General features: G+C 36.2%; 3 protein-coding genes across 3 annotated transcripts; all 3 read left to right on the top strand.

Moving 5' to 3' along the window:
• The first annotated feature begins 2,845 nt into the window (after positions 1-2,845).
• terb2 (telomere repeat binding bouquet formation protein 2) lies at positions 2,846-6,301 on the top strand. The gene is made up of 6 exons (XM_038283935.1): positions 2,846-3,077; positions 5,131-5,212; positions 5,300-5,439; positions 5,602-5,761; positions 5,837-5,919; positions 6,172-6,301. Exons 1-6 carry the CDS (start codon positions 3,014-3,016, stop codon positions 6,285-6,287), a joined length of 645 nt encoding a protein of 214 aa, XP_038139863.1. The 5' UTR covers positions 2,846-3,013; the 3' UTR covers positions 6,288-6,301.
• Positions 6,302-15,581: 9,280 nt separating this feature from the next.
• Positions 15,582-16,669, top strand: LOC119782680 (axonemal dynein light intermediate polypeptide 1-like). Its single transcript, XM_038283741.1, has 3 exons — positions 15,582-15,784; positions 15,983-16,147; positions 16,235-16,669. Exons 1-3 carry the CDS (start codon positions 15,644-15,646, stop codon positions 16,268-16,270), a joined length of 342 nt encoding a protein of 113 aa, XP_038139669.1. The 5' UTR covers positions 15,582-15,643; the 3' UTR covers positions 16,271-16,669.
• Positions 16,670-17,456: 787 nt separating this feature from the next.
• sord (sorbitol dehydrogenase) lies at positions 17,457-22,076 on the top strand. The gene is made up of 9 exons (XM_038283882.1): positions 17,457-17,687; positions 17,767-17,800; positions 17,951-18,115; positions 18,320-18,479; positions 18,606-18,724; positions 19,995-20,060; positions 20,236-20,414; positions 20,734-20,855; positions 20,973-22,076. Exons 1-9 carry the CDS (start codon positions 17,634-17,636, stop codon positions 21,136-21,138), a joined length of 1,065 nt encoding a protein of 354 aa, XP_038139810.1. The 5' UTR covers positions 17,457-17,633; the 3' UTR covers positions 21,139-22,076.
• Positions 22,077-22,916: the final 840 nt, after the last annotated feature.

Below are 22,916 nucleotides of genomic sequence, written 5' to 3'. Positions count from 1 at the left end.
AGAGGAGCCGAGAGGGATTCCGCCGTGAAGAGAGACAAAAGGTTACCGGCCCGGTCTGGAGTGAGCGGACAGGGCAGAAGCCAGAGCACAGTGCTAGCGTCCGGCGACGGAAACTAGCAAGGTCCGTCTGTGGGCAGTTAAGCTAGCGAAGGCTCCGACGTGAGATAAGCTCTCAGGTGAGAAGAGGTTTTGAATTGGAGTGCCGTGATCCGCACACGCTTTAGTAGTCGGAGCTACGGGGCGTGGCGTATGACGGGCACTTCCACCGGCCAATCAGGATTGGCAGATTGAGATAGATGCTTCTATCAGGGCTGCAGGAGGCTGCATCCCATAGCGAGACACCGAGTGAATATTATGAAAAAGAACATCTCATTCCAAGAAACTAATTGATTTACGTTATAAACTAATTCATATATGTATGTATAACTTTTGTTGGTTGTACAACACTTAAATAAACAGAAATGACCTTTGTATGATGAATATTTCTGGTAAAACCAAATAATAGATACAGAAGGTGGTTAACATTATCATACCAGAGCAATAAATGATTTGCTCACTGTTAGAAGCAACTGTGACCCAGATTAAAGCTCCATGCCAGCACCACCAGCCTGTCTCTCCTCTGCTCTCAAACAACACCATTGGAAGGTGAGGCATCAGAATTTGGATGCGGCTCCACTGTTGTCATGGTAGCAGAGTTATCACCAAGCATGGTGTTGAACATCTCCACCAATGTGTTACTGGCATAATGCAAAACATTTGCAAAGGGTAATGCAGGGATTTACAGATTTTCTTTATCTTTTTGTTTGTGCCCTTCTGTTCGTCTTGGTTTTAGACAATCCCATCAACATTTTCAATATTTTCACTTTTTTTTTTATACAAAGGCATATGATATGTTTAGACTTTAGTATCTTTCATTCTAACCTTCAGGCAATCCCACAAAGGAAGACCCTTGACCGAACAGCAGCGGTGCTGATGATTGCATATGACTTTCTAATCCCTGAAATCAGTTTACATTATTTATGTACCACCATAAATCATGTAAATGATGATGAAATAAACTGTACTAATTATATTTTTCTTTCCGGACCCCAATGGTCTCTTTTTCCTTTTTTGCTAACCTTTAAATGTGGCCTATTTCATACTACTCCATATATTTTACTATAAAAATAATATTTAGATTTCCTAGCTTTGTTTTGTTTTACTCACACAAACTATTGTTGTAGTTTCCTCAGTTGCCCTCGTGACTGTTCTCCTACCAGTGCTCAGCTCCTCAAGCTACAATAGAGTAGCGTAAAGTTTTTATATATATATATATATATATATATATATATATATATATATATATATATATATATATATATATATATATATATATATATATATATATATATATATATATATATATATATATATATATTCAGGTAATGCAACACTGTGAGGATCTAAAGTTAACCGTCTTTATAATTTTAATAATCAGATTGTATTAATATGAAGAAAAGAAAAAAAACTCACTGAAGTTATATTTTTCAAAGCCTTATTCTAAGCTTGCTTATCTCTGACATATATAGCAAACACTGCCCTCTGGTGCTAAAAATTGCTATTGTCACCCAGTTTAGACAAATGTGGAGTGAAAGAGGAAGAATTTAGATTAAGACTGGAAACCATATTGCAACCATTTAAAAAAAAAAAAAAACTACAATGAACTCTTCAGTACCCTCAGAAACTTTGATTAATTCAATTTGTAATGTCTAAAATATTGTAATAATAAGATAAACATTCCAATAAGTAATCAGGATAAAAGGGCACAAATGTTTTTCAATACCTTTATGAAAGAGATATTTCTTATTTAGGGGTGATAAAGCTCATATGATTAAAATTCTGTATTACTTCCTTAAATTTTGCCCACACATTTGCTGAGGTATTCCTAAGTACTTTAAACAGTCATGGATAATGCAAGAAGAAACAAAGAACACATTGTGATGTTTTGTTGCCCATGGCGTTAGGACTCCTTAAGTGTTATCATAAAAGCTCTGGGGTTCTGGGAAATTTTACAAAAGGATACAACTAATCTACCTTCCTCTATCAACTAGGACAAAGGACGGGTTATGAAACAGCAGAGCAGCCCTCAGGTCATAGGCATGTAAGAGGCCTCCTACTAGTCTTAAAAAAACCAAAACAAAAAGCAAACAAAAAACAACTATATGGTGTTGGTCTGTGGCTTCAGTTGGGCAATATGCAAATTCTTTGGGATATATTCATTTAATTTATTTCTATGTGCTTTGTTTATTTTTGTGATACTTCTTTCCCTTTTATCTTTCTTCTATTATTGTGGCTATTTTACCCTTCTCCTGCAAATCTGTCTGCACTTGGGCTCGTTTTGGACACATTGTGCAAGTAGTTTTTTTCTTTCTTTTACATATTTATCATTTTGTTAATATATGTCTACATTTGATGTCAAATATATAAACAAATCTATATTAGACCTTTAAGTTATATATACTTGTATATACTTTGGTCGTTGTATTCTAGTGAAGTGTAAGGAAAACACAAGCTGTTAGTCTGTGGTACAGTCTAGAAATAAAATGAACCATTGTAACTTGAATTATCTCCTTAAGTCAATGAAAGAGTTCTTAAACACAATATTTTTACTGTCTAAACAAAAAAAGTGTTTGTTTAAAGTGTTTTTAACCACAAATTAAGATCACCAAAGGTATTTTTGTCAACAAAGCTTTTTAAATAATCACATCATTTAACTTCAAATATGATACATTTTATAAGACAGCCTCAAACTGATGATGGGGCGAAACACTAATGATATTTCCGACATCTTTCAGCGCCACCTGAACGCCACACGTAGCCGAAGCTATGATGCTAGCTCACTGTTGGAGCTGTTGTACGTTAGCATTAGCCAAATTTAGAGATTAAGGAATAAGAGTAGACAATAAAAATTGATTACAACTTAGAAATTAAAGTGAGACATTTCTTAGAATCGACTTTTCAACGAGAAGAAGCGATGTTCTGCTTTAAGACAGCTTGGTTTTCGAGCAGTGTGCCGCAGCATCATCTTGACTTCTGGAGTAGGCTAAGCTAACTCTCCTCATGTCACATAAACTCTTTTTTTTTGGATGAAATTATACATTAACAAGCAATTTGTATTTCAATGTATTAACCCTTGTTGTTTTAGTTTTAAAAGGAGTGATGCTTTCTTATAAAAATTTAAATTAAGATTATTTTGAAAAATTGCCTTTTAACCTATTTGAAAAAAAAAATAATCTAAACGTCAAAATGTATACTTTTTTCTGATTATACCTACGGAAAATGTTTTTTTTTTTCATTACTTTCATGGCGTTTTGCTCTTCTTTGTTTTATTTATAGTTTGCTCTCTAAAATATGTACATTCAAAACAAGAAATTAGCATTTTAACAAATATCTGAAGATAAGATAAATAAACAAATTCTCCTTATATGGTGTTTTAAAGACAATTAAGCACAGCTTAAAAATATGTGAATATAATGTGCTTATTGCATATTAAGGGGATTTTTAAAGCCAAAAGCCTTAAAGGATACCAAACCTCTATTTGAATGTCTTTTCTCTTGATTGATTTGTGTAACTAAGGGAAGACAACATGACAAAAACTATAAGTCAAAGAACCTACACGCCTGTCCTGTTAAAACACCAAGCTCTGAATGGATGGACATTCTTTCAAGTTTCACAGGCTGAAGTAGGATTTGTCTGTCAACACTTGCTGGAAACCCGGAAGATTAAGCATTCCTGGACATTCAGGCAGGACAGGTGTTAAAGGCTCATGCCAAGCACCTTACAGACACGTTTTAACATTTAATAAGCCACTCAGAGTAATAGCCAACTTTTGTGTCAAGTCCCACGTATTGGTCTGAGTGCTGAAAAACCTCAGATATATGACTGCTGTTGTCGTGGATACCATCCAAAACAGTCCTGACTGCAGATCAACCAATATTGAGTCTCAGATTAAAATACGATTAAAACAGTTTAACTAAACCTCTTGAACATTTGGAAAGGTCTCGGTTGTGGTGGTGTTTTGCCATGTTATTAAGAACATATGTAGCAAGGGCATTACAGAGTATTGTGGCTGTACAGCACAATGGGACTCTGAAAACAAGACATTCTGCTTCATTTATTGATATAGTTGGCACCTGTTTTTTTTTTTCATTTTTTTGTACTGCACTAGTTGCTCATTTTTATAGACAGTAGGCTGACAGGAAAGGGGGTATGAGAGAGGGGGAGAGACATGCAGCAAAGGACCACAAGCCGGATTTGAACCCTATTGTGTCGAGGCCTAAGGCATCCACACATGGGCACTAACCACCGTGCCACCAAAGCACGCCTGATATAGTTGCCCTGTAAACCCATCGTATTGACTCTGTCCATCGGATAAAACTTCATGACACCTCCCAGAGAAGTAACAGCTTTTCTTGTCATTATCTGCACAGATCAAGCTGAAGATAAATCAGAGAACATCAAAAGGAAAGTTAGAGGAGCCGAAATAAACAAAGCAAAACAGGGATTAATTTAAGAACAGCAGCAGAATTGGCAATTGACTTAACATTTCTATCAAAATCAGTGGCTAGTTTCTGTGAATGGGATGAAGGCACAACAGTTGGTAGTGATCCATATCCCATTAAAATCATAACAAAATTAACACTGAATTATGGTAGAATACAAGCAGGTAAGAAATGACACTTTAAAAAGGCAGATTGGAGTTAATATAGATATCTGAGTCTAAAGAATATTTAAAAAATAGACATGACTAGGTATGTAATGATCCTTACCGTTAGATATTGGTAAGATAAATCGATAAAAAATGGTATTATAATGGACTTGGGATTTTGTTAAGCAATATAATTAAGAAATAAAACATTTTAATCACTTAAAAATAATCCAGTTTATCAGAATTTGGTTGAATATAAAGGAAAGCTTACAAAGGAGATAATTATTATGAATGCAAAAAGTGTATTTTGGAGAAATTTTCATATTGCAATAGGGAAAGAATCAACAAAGTCTTAAGAAGAAATAGCTTTTCTGATCTATCGGCAGCTGATTTTCTGTTAGTAGCAGTACATGATGCTTTCTTTAAAATCCTATTTCTTGCAGGGCAGGAATGTGGGAGCATTACAGGTTGGAGAGAAGCAGATTACCTCTTCAGTACAGATGCAACATGTCCTGATACACTAAGGTGGGTAAGAAGACAGCTACAGAATGATCCCCCGGTGACCCATTTTTAGACTTCCACGGTTGTGTTAAAGCTGATTTTTTTTTTTAGGATATTTGAAAGCAAAGATTACATCTGGAACAAGGTGACTGTTATACACAGCTTATTTCTGTCCACCTGTGAAAAGCGGCAAAGTGTGAAATCATTGGGAATTGGTCATTACGTGCTGCCTCCAGCTTGTGTACAGGATGGTGAGGGACAGTTTTTTCCTTGTTTTTTAGACTTTGCGTTTGAATTAAGTTTAAAGGTAAAAAAAATATATATATCCAAATAAGAAAAATAAATATTTAAGAATCTGAAACTATTTATCTACACTGTATGTATTACTCAGCTGGATTTTCTTACCATTACAGAGGTGAGAAAAGTGGTTGGCAGATTCATTTGGGAACACAAAGACGAAGAAACAGATGCACAGCTAGAGAGACCAGGATTTCCTCATGCTTTGCAGGATGTACAACAATCTTCAAGTCTGTCAGAAGTCGAACACAGTGAGGAGCAAGAGATAGGGAGCTTGTAAGTTTTCTTCGCACTTAGATCATCTTGATCTATAATGAGATGTGGCTAAACCGAATCCTGCTGATTTGTTAGGAAATATGAAGCATCAGACTCATCAGAGAGTGAAACTGTCCTGTGGGACCGTTTGAGAAGCCCAGGTAGTTGTACTATTCCAGGTGAGCTCTCTAACATGTCTTACTGTTTGTTTAATAACAAATCTTTACATTTATTAAATGGATTAATCCAATCAACCAAATGAGCCTCCAAGGCTTCAATAGGTCTTGGCGCTTAACTGGAATGGAGAAGTAGGGCAACACAATAACATGTTTATTAGCATTCTGTAGAACTTTCAAAGTAAGATGATATTATGTCAGTTCTGTAATACGGGCTAACCTTCCTTTCTTTTCATGTTTGCTTTCTCTCTGCAGTGTATGTCAGCATTGAGAAACTTCCCAAATACTCTGGTGATCTGTGTTTTGTTAATCCTGAGCTTTTTCAATGTTCAAAATGTAAAGGCTACATTTTTTTCCAAAAAAAAGAGTGAAAGGCTTTGGGGGGGGGGGGGGGGGGGGAAACAACACACACAGGAGACATGTAAACAACCACAGAAACACGGACAATAACCTTTCAAATGTTTGTTTAAATTTGAATAACGTGTAAAATTGTTTGTGCCCATGCTGTTTCAATAAAAATGTTAATGAAAAAACAAGGTTTGTTTTCTTTTTTCTGTATTTTATAAACTGAAATATGGCGGTGTTAGTGCATAGTGAAATGTTACCTCCTCATCCCACCTATATATCCATGCTTTTCATAGAAGAAAAACTTTTCTGACGTTATTCATGTGAACAAGAAACAGCAGACGCAAAGTACAACCACAACAATATGACTGAATGAAATATATATTTCACATATAGTTTAGACATTTAATGCTGCTTCCTTAGAATGGTTTGTCTGAAATGTACCAAGCTCTGCTGAATTGCAGTTTCTAAATTGATCTCATAACCTTTATTTTGCTGACAGCCATAAGCATTACTATGTAAAGTAAATTGAAAAGAATGAAAAAAACATATATATTCGAATTTGTCATTCAATGCAGTAAGAGTTAAAGGAGTACTATTTTTATTAATCTAGTTGATTTTTTAAGGAAGAGGATTAGGGCCACTGATGAAATTAAGCGAAGAGCAGAAGGTGATTAAAACAAGAGAGCTAGTCTCTAAAACAGCCATGGCTACGGCTTGATGCTAACATGATTGTTAGCTGTCCGAAAACAGTCGGACAGCTAGATTAAAGTCAGAATTTTGAGATTAAAGTCAGAATTTTGAGATTAGTCAGAATTCTGTGAAAGAAGTCAGAATTCTTTCTCATATTATACTTAAATAAAATAAAAAAAAAAATTGGTTAACTTTTTTACTTTTTTTCAGTGTCCCTACTCCTCTTCCGTATGGAAGAGGATTAGGGCCACTGGAAAAAAAAAAAAAAGTTATCTGATTTTTTTAATTTTATTTCAGTATAGTATGGGAAAAAAGTCAGAATTCTGAGAAAAAAGTCAGAATTCTGAGAAAAAAGTCAGAATTCTGAGAAAAAAAGTCAGAAAATTCTGAGATTAAAGTCAGAATTCTGAGAAAAAAGTCAGAATTCTGAGATTAAAGTCAGAATTCTGAGAAAAAAGTCAGAATTCTGAGATTAAAGTCAGAATTCTTACTTTTTTCTCAGAATTCTGACTTTAATCTCAGAATTCTGACTTTTTTCTCATAATTCTGAGATTAAAGTCAGAATTCTGACTTTTTTCTCAGAATTCTGAGATTAAAGTCAGAATTCTGACTTTTTTCTCAGAATTCTGACTTTTTTCTCAGAATTCTGACTTTAATCTCAGAATTCTGACTTTTTTCTCAGAATTCTGACTTTAATCTCAGAATTCTGACTTTTTTTTATTATCAGAATTCAGTCAGAATTCTGAGAAAAAAGTCAGAATTCTGAGAAAAAAAGTCAGAATTCTGAGATTAAAGTCAGAATTCTGAGAAAAAAAGTCAGAATTCTGAGATTAAAGTCAGAATTCTGAGAAAAAAGTCAGAATTCTGAGAAAAAAGTCAGAATTCTGAGAATAAAGTCAGAATTCTGAGAAAAAAGTCAGAATTCTGACATTAAAGTCAGAATTCTGACTTTTTTCCCATACTATACTGAAATAAAATAAAAAAAATCAGTTAACTTTTTTTTTTTTCCAGTGGCCCTAATCCTCTTCCGTATTTTTCCCATGTTAAACTAAAATAAAATTTAAAAATCAGTTCCAGTGGCCCTAATCCTCTTCCGTACTTCCGTAATTTTCAGAATAAAAACATAAAAAAATCACGTTTATTTCGTTGAATTTTGACAAGCTTGTTGGGCTCCAGTTCAGTTACATGCTTGGAAATAAAGAGGAGCCGAGGTAGGTGTCTATCAAAATAATTTGGCTTAAAGAGTACGAGTTTGATTTAGGATCGATATTAATTTGTTTATTCATATCAATATTACAACAAATTAATATAAACATGTGAATAATATGCCCAATGTTGTGGACTGGAGCATAATCCTTGGGGTAGAGCTCCCCCCGTCTCCATTGTAAATGGTTCATTCCATGATTTTTCTGACCAATCGAATGCTTTGTTTTGTTCCGGTGTTATACCGAGAAATTCATGCCTGCCGAGAATTGCGTCCCTTCTCGCGGGAGCGCGCATCACTCTAAACTCTCGCAAAACTCTCGAGAAAACTGACTGAAGAAGAGGAAACTTTTAAAGATATTCTTTACATTATCACGTTTCTTAACCATGTAAGCCCTAAAACGGTGGATTTTATTTCGCAGATTATTTCAATAAATACGGTTTGACACCTTTATTGAGACATACTAGTCGAACGTTTTTCAGTGTGTCTCTGATGAAAATGTTCTCCGCAGCAGGTTGAAAATTCCCCGATATTTCTTTTAACACTATAATAGCTTAAAGTTTGACAAATCAGAGGAACATTATCACCCTTAACTGCATTTTAATTGTTCCTGTGGTACACAGAAAATGGATCTCGGCGGAATCTTTGCCTTCTTTAAAAGTTCCGCTACTTTTGACGTTGCACCTTCAAATTGGCCATATGGCATCTAAAGTGCTGTTGTTTTACTTCTTAATAAGTATAATGTATAGTCCTGATTAGCTGTAAAAATATTAAAGGGTGTCATAAGCGAACGTTAGGTGGCTACTGAGTCAAAATTTCAATTAAAATAAATTCAATGTAATATTTTTTTCCAGATTTCCAATCACGATTTGCCGAACTAGCTGACATACCGTTTTTTGTGTGTTTTGAAAAACTAACCCTTCATCAAAAAAGATCATATATTGGGTTCTTATTTTGATAATTTAAGTACAGCTTAAGCGCTTCTTTCAGCCATGCCATTTAAAAGACGTTAGGAACGTCTGGACACCGTTACCATGACGACAGTTACAACAAACTTCAACGAGCGAATAAGTTTCGGTGTCTGCGGGCAGAACTTATTTTATTTTTCCTTTGTGTTAAAAAAGGAAGTGAAAAATGATTCCTGCATCTGATTCTTTTTTGAAATACAACAATCCGATGTTGATCAAGAATTCAGAGACTGAATCTCCAAAGGTGAGTTTGCTGCAGTCACATTGAAATGGTAGGTTTGTACATAAATCGGACCAAGATTTATGCGGCAGGACCACCACAACATAGTAGATATGTGCGTTAAAATAAATTCCAATATAACTGAAAAATGTAGGCCTATGTGGTTAAAAAAATATAAATAAATAATAATAATTCAATTAGGCTTTCAAGTATACTTAATTAATTTAAACGATTATGGATTACAGCTAAATAAAATAGTAATTTTTTCAAGGAAGAACAAATAGTTTCTAAGTTGATTGCTTAAGGAGTGTCTTCACCCAACGGGGAAAAGAAAATTTTTTTAGCTCTTATTCTGGATTCAGTCTTTGATGAGAGGTTTGAGAGGATATCCAGACTGTAGCTACTTGTTTATATTTTACATGCCACACTTTCCTTCCACCAACGTTTTCATTTGCTTGGATTCAGGACTTTAAACCACCACCTTTTGGAAACCTTACACTGCAAAAAATTTAAATCTAAAGTGCTCTTAGGTGCATGTTTAGATTCAACTGGTACATTTTCACATAACTTTTCTGTTATCTGGTATTCTCTGGACAACAATCCCTCAGCAGCCATCAGACTTCAAACCAGCTACTCCACCTTCTAAGTCAAAACCTGCAACGAGTGAAGACAATACGGAAACCAAGCAGGTCCTGGAAGCCATTTTTCCACCCAGGTATGCCCATGTTCTTATTTAGTAAACTGTCCTATTTATTTCAAACTATTTACTCTCAACCATTAATGTTGCAGGGAATGGGGGGGGGGGGGGGGGAATGTAGCATTAATTTTAACTTGTGAGTTTTCTTTGGGTGAATCAAGATTTTAAAAGAATACTCTTGATTTTAGGCAGGCTATTCAGAAAGTTTCTTAGCCTAATCCAGTTCCTTTAATCCTACCTCCCTTAGTTAAATGGTTGAAAAACAAACTCAACTAAGTGCAAAAACATAAAAGTAAATCAAAGCTTTTTTAATTAGTTAATTTTAAACAAGACTAGTTCACAGGTAACTTCAATACTACATTCAGTCTTATCCCCTTTAGCTAAGGCAAATGTATTTGTACAGTAAAATTCAGTTCAAGGACAATTCAAACTGCTTTACATTAATTAAACAATAAAATAGACAAAAATAAAATGTTCTTCAGGTGATAAAAGGCTGATTTAGTAACTGTTGTTACGACTGGCTCATGGTCGTAACAAAAACGTGAAACCATGCCGTGGTTAAAGCGCGCATAAACAAGTCTTTATTCACAAAAACCATCCATGGATTGTGGAAATCAGTATCAAAGGTGCAATAGAAGGGAAGCTGAGGCCTGGCCACCAAACATCTCCAGCTGCAGAGTGGGCGCTGCGGGAAGCCAGCGACACTGAAGACGGGGACAGCCAGGTTAAAATACTCTGCACGCCCAATCACCAGATCCGAGTCACCTGCAAAGGGGAGGAGCATGAAAACGGACACCAAGACACCTGCACAACAACCCACAAGGCCCAGGGCCGTAACACTGTCTTTATCTGCCTCTGAATGCTCAGGTCTGAGTCCCTCATGACACCAAGATTTCGGCCATAATCAGTAGTTTCCAGCTGTAGTCCCTGAAGCTGTCTTCCTTTGGTCTGAAGATTATTACCTAAGATTTGTTTTTATTCAGTTGAAGAAAGTTATGGTGCATCCAAATATAGATTTATTCTAAGCATCTACACAATGCCCTGATGGGTTTATAGTCACCTGGAATATTGTGATGTAAAGCTGTGTGTCGTCTGCACAATTATTGTAACTGATGTCTGCTATAATCTGAGCTAAAGGAAGCATGTGGATATTGAATAGGAGGGGCCCTTAAAATGGAGCCTGCATGTAATTTTTCTTGCATGTTTCTTGTTTAAACTGATTTAAACACATAACAGTCCCTGTCCTAAGTTAGGATTCAAACCAGTCCAGTGTAGTACCAGAAAGAACAACCCAGTTTCCCAGACACTAATTAAATCAAGTGATAAACCAATCGAATGCTCCACTGAGGTCCAATAATATCAGCACTATGGGTCTTCCAGTCTTGAGTTTATACAGATGTTATTGAACAAATTAATCAGGGCAGTCTCTGTACTGTGGTTGGCATGGAAACCTGACTGGAAGATGTTTAGGCAGCTGATCATTGTTAAAGGATTTAATTGTTGAAACTACTTTTTCAATTTTCATTTTACCGATAAAGAGGAGGTTTGAGATGGGTCTGTAGTTCTGCGGGATTCATTTGTCCACGCTTCTCTTTTTCGATAAAGGTTTGATAATTTCTGTTTTTATGCCTTGGGGAAAACACTTGACATGAAATGTTTATGATTTGAATTGAATAAAATTCTAAAACAGGTTTAACCTTCTTAAATCCTGTGGGTAAAATATCAAGACAGCAGCAAGAGGAGCTTAGCCGCTGAACAATTTCCTAACTCTTACATTTATTAGGCGGAATTGGAGCATTTTAACTGAGTTTTCTGAAATAGAGTCAGTATTGGTACTGGAGTTGATGCTGGTGGACAGACTGCTTTTTCTTATACCGTAAATTTTCCAAGTAATGACGTTTGCAAATTCACTACTGGCCTTTTTATACTGTAGATTGGACAGAGACTACTGTCCACGAGAATGCATTCTTATAACATCTCTTTTGATACTTAGATCAGGGGGGAAACGGTTTCAAAGTATGCTAAACAGATAAAAAAAAAAGTCCACTAGCGCAATATCAGTAGAGAAACAATCATGTTTAAAACTCTAAAATTTGAAATATTTCCTCAATTGTGTGTTAGCTATTTAACATGTTGAGTCAATCCAAAAATCTTAAGCATGTCCCTCAGTTCTTTTGCACCCCCGTCTACAGGGTAGTCAACACATACGTTAAAGTCCTCCACAAGAATTAAGCTGTCATGTTCAACACATATCAGATACAAGTTAGAAATTATTAAAAAAAAAGTTTGTTTTTGGACTTTGGGGGCCTGTAAACATTCAGAAAAATGAAAAGGGCCCTGTACTTGGACAGTGAATCAAACAGAGTAATGAATCCTCGCCATGTAGGACCATTTGTAAATTGTAAATTGCTACCCAGTCTCCAATAAAATCTGATTATTTTTATCCAGCCATGTCTGTTAGAAACATAAAATCAAGATTTTGAGGAGTAATTAGTTCATTGTTTTAAAATTATTTTCCTGACACAGATCTTTAAACAAAGATATTCCATCTGTTCTATTCGGGTCCCTTTTCACATAAGATGTTATCAATAAAGCCAATTAGGGATGGGAATCGAAAACCGGTTCCTGTTCAGAACCGGTTCCGTATTTTTCGATTCCATGGCATCGTTTGGCAGCTCGCTGAATGATTCTTTTTTCGATTCCCGCAGCACCAGAGCCGAGAGCGCCGGCTCTGGGGAGCACGACTTACGTCACGTTTTTTACGTAAGTTACGCAAGTTACGCAAGTTGGAAGAACTATTCGAGGAGGAAGACAACGTGCTGCGGTCACTTTGTGAATCAAAGCCCCGTCTTTCCTTAGCCCAGAGGGTAGATCAGGAAATCCAGCTCTATAAAAGCTTGCCCTCCATCCCCTGCAGGGATAGCGCCACACTGTGGTGGTGGAACAAGCAAGATACGCTGCCCTTGCTATCTGGACTGGCTGAAAACTACCTCTGTGTGCAGGCTTCCTCCACCCCATCTGAGAGGGTGTTCTCCACGGCTGGAGACACCATAAGCGCTGAAAGATCCCGTATCCTTCCAGAAAAAGCAGATATGCTCATCTTTCTGCAAAAGAACTGTTAATTTTCCCTACTACTGTTTTATAATTAGTATTTTTTGTTATTTAAAATAGGTTATTATCCCATCATTTGTTATTAGACATTGTTGGTTATTAAGTTTGTTCTTGTATTCATTTTTCATTTAAACACAGATGTTACTCCAGTTTCACATTTCCTGTGGACATCTTGATCTTTTTGAGTTTGTAAGATTGTGCAATAGTTAAGTAAACAAAGTTGATTCTGATAATCAAACTGTTTGTTCTCCTTTTTCCCCCAAATTGGAATCGAAAAAAGAATCGATTAAGAATCGAATCGTTTCATAGAATCGAAAAGGGAATCGGAATCGTGAAAATCTTTTCAATTCCCAACCCTAAAGCCAATTGATTTTGTAGAAAAGGCATATTTGATCAGTTTATTTCTTCTTATTTCTAGAGAGTAAACGTAATTTCATTTCCCTTGTATGTCTTGTACATATGAAGAAAGTGACAATAAAAGCTGACTTGACTTGACTTGAGGTAGAAAACTCTGAACACTTCATTTCCTGCTGAAGGTGGCGGGACAGGGCCCTTAATGTACGCTTTAAAATGAGTCTGTCTCGCAGTGTTATGAACTCTAATCATGTCTCTGCAATTTTGACTTCCTCTTAGCAACATCATTTCTATGTGAACGACCAAGTTCTTCACAATTGGATGGATCTGTGCGATTCCCATTTGAGGCTTCAGACAGGAAGCTACAGCCAACATTCAACATTTCTGCATTTTTCTAGTTGCAGAAGCATCTAATCTCATTCAAAGCATAGTCAGATACTAATGTTGTTAAATGTTGTCTTACCTTGTCTGGAAACTGGCTGTTCTCTTAACAGGTCATCCAGTAGGAAGCAAACCTGTTTAGAGGAATACCTATATTCTCACTAACCCCTTTCTTAGTTTAGGGAACAAACAGCTTTTTGCATCTGAAGAAGACATGTTTCTCTGAAGTCTTGGCCAGATTTTGTCATCTAGATTTGGCGTTAACACTTTCTGGGGTCTTTTCAGATCTGGGTCGGATTGTTTGTTCTTTGGCTTTGCTCCAAGAGTTTCCCAGTGTGAACTTTTTAAAACAAGATGCACCAGAACACATAATAGTCCACAATATTTTAATTAAAGAATTTCTTTAAAACATTTGTTAAAACATGACTTCAGACCTACTACTCTGTCCCTGGAAAGAAAACGGATCATAGGAAATAAGGGCAATTAAAAAAAAAAAAAAAAAAAAAAAAAAAAAAAAGAACAAAACATGCAATGCAAAAGGAAATAAAATAACTCAAAACAAAAGCAAACCCTTTAGTAACTTCAATAGTAAGCAAACAAAGGATAAAAGACAAAGATGCAAGCACCTCAACAGAGGAACAAATAGTCACTGTCCAAATTCATAGGCCTTTCAATGTGGCCAGAGGAGTCATGCCCCACTCGCTCAGCCTGTCCAAGCAGCAACAGGTTTTGTCGAGAGCGGCCAAAACAAACATTTGCAAAAAAAGACAGCAGAGCGTCCGAAGCGCTGCAGCTCCAAGACAACCCTAAACCAGAAAGCAGATTAGTAAACCTGTAAATTAAAATCTAAACGGGAAGCTTATCCAGGAGTTGAAACACAGCCTAACCAGGGGGAAAGTGGGCCAGCACGTTGCACCAGAGAAATGCTGCAGCAACACATGGCAGGTATAGCACCAAAGCCCAGCCACAGATGGCACTTACGATTTCACATTAGCAGATCAAGCACACCAGCCACTTAGGCAGCTGACATGTAGGTAAAACAAAGACAGATGCAACTTGTAGAGGCCTGCTCAGCTATAAGGCCACCTGTCCTGCCCACCAATCAACAGCTTGCTTCTTGCTACACTTGGTGCACAGAGTGGGCCTGGTGGAACACCATCCCACCACACCAGCTACCAGTGTGGTTATTTTCATTAGACTCGGCCTGTTTCCCAAAATTCTAAAAAAGTAAGAAAATATAAGCAAGCGGGAAGCAAGGAATAGATGTGTCTGACCGAAGCCGACCATTTGGTTAATTGTTATAAGCTATGATAAAAAGCTGGGTCTGTGCCTAACTGTACAAACTATTTTAATTTAGATTAACAATGCCTGGAAAAGTAGCTAAAGCACCAAAGATAATCAGTGAAAAGCTCGGGAATATCTACAGACAGAACATAGTTTCTCTGACTCTTGGAAAGGATTGTTTATTCAAATATTTCTGGAGATGTATTAGTGTATTTTAAACTGAAATGGAAAAAAATGTGTAATTTTTTCCACCTGGAACAATCACTTTAAAAATTAAATGGGACAAACATATGAAATTCATGTAAATGTTGTATGTAGATTCAAACCTAGGATTTCTACTACATTTTTTATCTACATGACCATATTTGTCAAAATTACACAAGACTGGATCACTTATAACTTTGACAATGCATTAATTTCTATCTTCATTAGATGAAATAATCAGGCAGACCACCATAACCTGTGCTGAGATGGGTCTGCTTCTGCTGAGAGTCAGAGACGAGAGTCAAATGACCATCCAAACCTACCAGAAGATGGTTGAAAGCAGCATTCTTTTTGGCAGCGGAAAGGCGCTACAATCTGAAATTGAAACAGTGGATTTAAATAAAAGGGTAAGGGCATCAGTATATAATTTATTACAATGAATAAAACTTTTTTTTTCTTGTTAATAAGCCGCATTTAATAATTTCAACCCTTTCTAGCTTAAACTATGTTATTGGATTTTCGTTAAAAATCCAGCAGAGAGAACTCTTTGTTTCCAGATGCAACTGATAGCTGTGGACTTCCTACTGTGTCTTTCACATTTGTAGGTTGAAGACCTAGAAAGGGAGAAACAGGATCTGCTGAAAAAAATGGATGAACAGCAAGAGGAAAATGATTTAAGGAGAAAGAGTGAAGCTCGCAGGAAGGAAGTGCTGGAAAGCAACTACAAAGAAGAAATCAGGGTTTTGAAGAGAACCATACAACAGTTAAAGGTGACAAAGTGTATATATATACACATACACACATTTTTGTGACATGTAGGATTTCCAAACATTTATAGAAATACATTTTGATTGCAGATGCTACTGGAAGGAAGCAAAGCTCTAGAGGATTGAAGCGTAACAAGGAGGAAGGCAGACTCAACAAGTTTGTCAAATGAACAAGTCTCAAAAAATTCTGCATTTTATTTTTAGAGCATCACAAATATATTTCAAGCAGTTAACATGGCCACATTGATGTTTAGGATTTAGTTTTTGCCTGTTTCTTTTCAATAGAATGTAGCCAATTTGGCTGATTTATAAACCTATTTAATGTTTGTTATCTGTCAGTCTAGTCCTTTGATCTTTTAGCTCCACGGCTTTCTGTAGTTTGAGGTGGAGCCTTTCTGTTCTTGTTCTTGTTTTTCCACATTGTGTGTATCACCAAATGTACTAGAGTCAGAGAGCTGGACTGTTTATACTGTTTAATCACTAAACTAATAAAAAGGTGCAAAAGTTTGTGGTTATGATTTAAAATCTGAAACCGTTTATGTGGCACAAATCATTTAGAAAATAACCCCCTCCTCATTTGCATAATGAGACAGAAATGCATACAGAAATGTATATACAACAGGCAGAAATGTAAAAAGGGCAGACAGAAATAAACAGCGGCGAAGAAATAACTAAGGTAAAAAAATACAAAGGAAGAATAAAACAGAAAAAAATATTATAACATGCACATAAATAAATACTTAAGTATAAGTAATTAAATAATTAAGTTGAAGATTGTAAAGGACAAAAAAATAAGGTAAATATTACAAAGGCAAATAAATAAAGAAGCTAATTAAAAGAGTTATATACATTTATGTCTCACTGTATAATTTATTTTCTACTTACATTTATTTGTTTATTGTATTTTTGTTGGCAATTAATTGTATGCTTACATATTTATTGAGCATTTATTTATTTCTGTATTTATTTTTAAATATGGCAGAGTTGGTCCTCCATAGTTAAGGGTGATAATAAATGTTGTATATAATGTTCCTCTGATTTGTCATACTTTAAGCTATTATGGTGTTAAAAGAAATATCGGGGGATTTTAAACCTGCTGCGGAGAACATTTTCATCAGAGACAGACTGCAAAACGTTCGACTAGTATATCGTAAAACCGTATTTATTGTAAATAATCTTCGAAATAAAATCCACCGTTTTAGGGCTTATATGGTTAAGAATCGTGATAATGTAAAGAATATCTTTAAAAGTTTCCTCTTCGGTCAGATTTGAGTCAGTTTTCTCATCAATATGCGAGAGTTTAGAGCGACGCGCGCTCCCGCGAGAGGGGATGCAATTCTCGGCAGGCATGCATTTCTCGGCATAACACCTGCCCACTGCTAGTTGCCCGAGCTGTTTGAACTAACTGGTGAATACAAGCAAAGGTTGCATACTTGTCTGGCCTTTCGGGTTGTTCCTCCACCTTCACCTGTCCGGTGTTGATTCTGTCATGGCTCAGGAAAATTTGTCCGTGGTGTTGCAAGCTAAAGGAGACCTCAGGCTGGTAAGAAAGCGAACACAAACTTTAACGAAAAAGAAAAAAAAAAAGCAAAGTAAACTGCAGCTTATTGTTTCTTCAATAGGAAAATCGTCCAGTTCCAGAGCCAGGACCTAATGGTAAACAAAGAGCAATTATTCTCAGGTGGTGTCAGTTAATGCACATTACTGTGAAGATTTAGAATATGAATGTAAATAAAAAGCATTAGGAGAACTGGTTTTGTCACAAATAATGCATCTCGTTGTCATTCGTGTCTTGTTGGTGTTTAGAAGTGCTGCTTCAGATGCACTCAGTGGGAATCTGTGGATCAGATGTCCACTACTGGCAGCATGGCCGAATCGGGGACTTTGTTCTCCAGGAACCCATGGTACTGGGGCACGAGGCTGCAGGGAGGGTGGTGAAGGTCGGATCAGCGGTCACACACCTTAAACCAGGTAAACCTGAATGCATGTTGGTCAGAATTGTCTTTATAATCACAGAAAAGTTTTATTTTACTTTATGCATGCTTTTAAAGAAAGGCATGAACCTCCCTCTGAACATTCAACTTTTACTCCTTTTAAAACATCTTTATCTTTTGCAGTACTCTACTCAGTTTCCATATCTGTTGTTACATAAGCAGTACAATTGTAATTTTCCAGGTGACAGAGTGGCCATTGAGCCTGGGGTACCCCGAGAGATGGATGAGTTTTTTAAAAGAGGAAAATATAACCTGTCCCCCACCATCTTCTTCTGCGCCACACCGCCAGATGATGGAAACTTGTGCAGATATTACACCCACAACGCCAATTTTTGCTACAAGTACCTGTTTATTCAATGCTGCAAAGCATTGCATCAGACCTTACTTCATAACTAACTGCTAGCTGACTCTCTTGCCTAATCTCTGCATATACCCCCTGTCTTATCTCTTTCTGTGTGTCTGCATAGGTTGCCTGATAGTGTCTCATTCGAGGAGGGTGCACTCATCGAGCCACTCTCTGTGGGAATTCATGCCTGTCGCCGGGCTGGGGTCAGCCTTGGCAGTACCGTACTCATCTGTGGTGCAGGTAAAAACCGAGCAAGAGCCATTTAGCTCACTAAAGTTGTCTAGTAAAATTCCACCATGGAGAAATTTCAGTGGAATGCAAGAGCTGTGTATACAGATGGTCCTAACAGGCCTTTTCAGGTTAGGAATCGTATGGCCACACCCATGAGACACAACAAAAGATAGAACAAGTAAAAATTTATCATAATGAAAATCCCAATTCATTTTCTTCTTGATTTGAACTGGAACTTGATTGTAAATATGCAACAAACTATTTACATAACTACTTTTCCTTCACTATTGGGCATTAAATCAGACTAAACCTTTATTTTCTTTTTGAGATAATTTATCTTAGCCTTAGTAACTGGTAGAATAAGGTCAAATTTTGTGGGTATTTGCAGAAATTCTCCGTCATCCAGGTCATGGCAACTACAAAATAGCCTTAAATTGGAAGGCAACCTGACTTACTCTAACTTTTTCTGTACACCTATCCAGGACAATTGCTCTTAATGTTTAAAAAAAGACTGAGCTAAACCAATTGAACCCTGTTTTGTGGTTTTGGGTATCCTTAAACAAGCTTCTCCTAAAAGATTATTTTAAATAAGGCTTATGTCTCCTGATGTACCTAGTTGGGAGTTGTGTTATGATCACACTGCCTTTGTCGAGTTTATTCTTTTCAAATTAATTAGTCTGTGTTTCACATCATTGTTCATTTAAAATAACCACAATGACTCCAAGCTTTAACTTTCCACCTGGTGTCTTTAGAAGTTACGTTACTATTATTATTATTGTTTCCACATGCTGTTTTTCCGCTCATGCTGACTATTCTTTGAAGTTTGAAATTTTCTTCCTGATATCATGGCTGATTTCTTTTGATTTTTACCAAGATGCCAAAGAACGACAACATTGGGTTTTGTCTTAAAATGCAACCACAAGGTTTCATTTATTTAAAAAAATTTTAACAACCCATCAAATAGCTTGTAGAATAATGACATCCTCATTTGTGCTTTCCAAAACTGTTTAAAGGTAGCTATCTTAGTTTATGTAAGTCTCTTATTTTGTAGAGATTATTAATTAAAAAAATTAGTCTAATTATTTTGATGTTGGTATAAAAAGTTTTCTCTGATTTCATATGTCAATAGAATAAAAAAAATCGTGGAAAAACAGAATTTAAATGACCCGGTTTCAATTGTTCTAAGTTTTATCTTGTGAACTAAAGCTTAAGAAGACATGTTTTAACCCCAGAAAATAGTAAGTTTATTTACATTATTAATGTGTCTCCTTTCCTATAGGACCCATTGGATTGGTTAGCTTGCTTGTAGCCAAGGCAATGGGGGCTTCAATAGTCATCATCACTGGTAAGAACAACCCAAAACAACTTGATCAATTTAATAAAAAAAAAAAAAAAAAAAAAAAAAAAAATATATATATATATATATATATATATATATATATATATATATATATATATATATATATATATATATATATATATATATATATATATAATTCCACATCCGCTGCTGTCTTTAGATTTGTTCACAGAGCGCCTGGAGATGGCCAAGGAACTAGGTGCAGACTTCCAGCTGACAGTGAAAAAAGATGACGGACCCCAGGAGCTGGCAAAGAAAGTGGAGGAAATCCTGGGAGCTCAGCCTGAGATCACCATTGAATGCACTGGAGTGGAGAGCTGCATTCAAACTGCCCTTTATGTAAATCCCCTGTTAAATCATAAATTATAACAACAATCACACATTAAGAAAGAGCAGAAATATAGTGCTAGCTTGCTTCGCGCTGTCTGATACAGCAGAATGGATAAAATATCATTTGACTTGCTTGTGTTGTGCAAGTCTTATTTTAGTAAATTATTTTATTAGAGGTTAAGGCCTTTCTATAAACAAAATGTGCTATATTGATGTCTCCAATCTATTACTTTTTATTGCCTGTTTTTCTGTGATTTAGGTTAAGTTATAAATAAAAAAAAAAAAGCATGACATCCTTACAATAACTAAAGTTTTAACTGCCTCTCAGGCAACGCGCTCAGGAGGTGTAGTGGTGCTGGTGGGCCTTGGTGCTCCGATGACTACCGTTCCTCTCGTCAACGCTGCTGTAAGAGAAGTGGACATCAGAGGAGTGTTTCGCTACTGCAACACGTGAGGAAATACTTCTGTTTAGCCCAGATGATAATGGTTCAAGCATATTACTTGAATTACATGACAATGTTTTGTATCACATAGAATCTGACAAAACATTCGTTTGGTTTGTTGCAGCTGGCCGATGGCTATCGCTATGTTGTCATCCGGTAAAGTAAATGTGAAGCCTCTTGTGACCCACCGCTTTCCACTGGAGCAGGCTGTGCAGGCATTTGAGACCACGCGACAGGGTCTTGGGATAAAGGTCATGTTAAAGTGTGATAAAAATGACCAGAACCCATGAATCTATCCTCTGTAGTGAAGCCAAACAGATCTGCTGAGATGGACACTGCGTGACAGTCACAGAGTGGACTCTGGCCTCAGAAAGATAACAAACACAAGTTCAAAAGAAAACACTCTAATCGGAGCTTTGTAAAAGACACCTGGAAGCAGTTTATCAGACTTTTATCTTCTGATGGCACTGTTTAATTCTTTCTGCTCTGAAAGCTGCATGCATGTTTGGGATTTACAGTATGTAATAAACCATTGAGCAATGTTGTTTATGTGAATTTATAGTGCTGCTTTGTTTTGTCTGCAAGAGTTGCACTAGCCATTTTTAGCTGTAGGGGGCACTAGATGTTCAGAAAAGAATACTGAGAAAGCATTTGAACCAGGAAATGAAGTTGCAGATTGTTAGGCGGGTTTCTTCTACTATATCTGTGAATTTAAAACAGTAGGGAGATGATCTGAGGTTTATGTTAAAATAGGAAAGCAGATCTTCTCTGTTTAAAGCCTTACAGCTTTTATTTTGGCTTGACTTAAAATGGAAGTTTATTGGAAAGTGTAGAAATTGTCAGTTTGTTTTAAAAATTCAAAAACTGGAAATGTCATTATAAATATTAGAATTAGAGTTAAGTGTTAAGTCTATTTTTTCTTTCTTTATCGCTGCATTTTGATAATTTAATAAACACTTTTTACTAGATAGTAATACCCTGATCTATACTTGTTAATCAATAGGCATTATTTTATTTCTATTGTTTGAATCTTTGATGATGGGAGGAGGCACAAATCAATGTTCAAATCATCCATCTATAGTTCCCCATGAACAGCGCTGATAATATTTTATTAGAAATCTGGATGGGTCCATTTCTGATATATATGTATATATTTTATTTTTTTCAGTGATTTCATTGACATTTCTTTGGATGCATAATAAAACCCACAATCAACCCGCCTGGAAAATTCAGATGTACTTTTTTTTTTTTTCTCCATACAGTAAGGAAGTTGTAGTCGGGCCTTTTGAAAAACTTAATAAGCGGAAGCGGAAGTTCAACTGAATAAACTCATTACTTCGCCTCATCCGACACAAGCTAATCAGCGTTGAATCATACCTCCACAAAAGCTCAATCAGCATCAAGAGTTCATCTTAAAAGGTCTCCAATCCAAAACTCCATCTGATACCCAAAGCGCAGGCAGTGGTTGCGCTATGGCTGACTTCGATTCAGATGACTCAGATTCAACCCACTTCCACCATCGTAGCTAAAGCTTCATCAGAGTGTCATTACTCCCGGAGTCTTACTATGTTCTCTGTCTCATGTTGAGCCTGGTTCTGCCAGAGGTTTCTTTCCAATGGGGAGTTTTTCCTCTCCACTGTCACTTCATGCTTGCTCATCATGGCCTCATGCTTGCTCATCATGGGGAATATTTTCCCCAAGCGTGAAGGGGGAATTCATCCCTAATGTTTACTCCTGTTTATGCATATCAAAAAAATTCAGCTCTAATGTTTCCCGCTGAGGTCAGAGTGCCAAAGACTAAAGTGATTGTATCAAAACAAATTCCTCTAATTGCCTTTTCTTTGCTCGTTTGAGTTTTTCAGATCGAATTACTTCCTGTCAGCCGCATTCTACATTCAGGGTTTATGGAGAGATTTCTTCTGCTTTGGAGAAATTTAAAATTTTGCAATTTACTAATTGAATAAATTTAATGAATGTATATAACTTATATTGCTTTGTAATCCTTCTCTCCCATATATTAATAGCATAACTATTTCTATTATTTAAAAAATTTAGACTTGGTTTATGA

The sequence above is a fragment of the Cyprinodon tularosa genome, unplaced genomic scaffold (genome assembly GCF_016077235.1).
Source record: "Cyprinodon tularosa strain WSP-4 unplaced genomic scaffold, ASM1607723v1 ctg197, whole genome shotgun sequence".
NCBI classification, from domain to species: Eukaryota; Metazoa; Chordata; class Actinopteri; order Cyprinodontiformes; family Cyprinodontidae; genus Cyprinodon; species Cyprinodon tularosa.
Note: the sequence above shows the minus strand (reverse complement) of the source record. Positions and strands in the feature narration are given on the sequence as shown.

Coding starts and splice junctions, on each gene's coding strand:
- sord (XM_038283882.1), top strand. CDS start 17,634: ATGGCTCAGGAAAATTTGTCCGTGGTGTTGCAAGCTAAAGGAGACCTC. Junction 18,116..18,319: donor GGTCACACACCTTAAACCAG/GTAAACCTGAAT, acceptor GTAATTTTCCAG/GTGACAGAGTGGCCATTGAG. Junction 20,061..20,235: donor TTCAATAGTCATCATCACTG/GTAAGAACAACC, acceptor TGCTGTCTTTAG/ATTTGTTCACAGAGCGCCTG.
- LOC119782680 (XM_038283741.1), top strand. CDS start 15,644: ATGGGTCTGCTTCTGCTGAGAGTCAGAGACGAGAGTCAAATGACCATC. Junction 15,785..15,982: donor CAGTGGATTTAAATAAAAGG/GTAAGGGCATCA, acceptor TCACATTTGTAG/GTTGAAGACCTAGAAAGGGA. Junction 16,148..16,234: donor GAACCATACAACAGTTAAAG/GTGACAAAGTGT, acceptor TTTTGATTGCAG/ATGCTACTGGAAGGAAGCAA.
- terb2 (XM_038283935.1), top strand. CDS start 3,014: ATGTTCTGCTTTAAGACAGCTTGGTTTTCGAGCAGTGTGCCGCAGCAT. Junction 5,213..5,299: donor ACATGTCCTGATACACTAAG/GTGGGTAAGAAG, acceptor TTTTTTTTTTAG/GATATTTGAAAGCAAAGATT. Junction 5,920..6,171: donor AGGTAGTTGTACTATTCCAG/GTGAGCTCTCTA, acceptor TTCTCTCTGCAG/TGTATGTCAGCATTGAGAAA.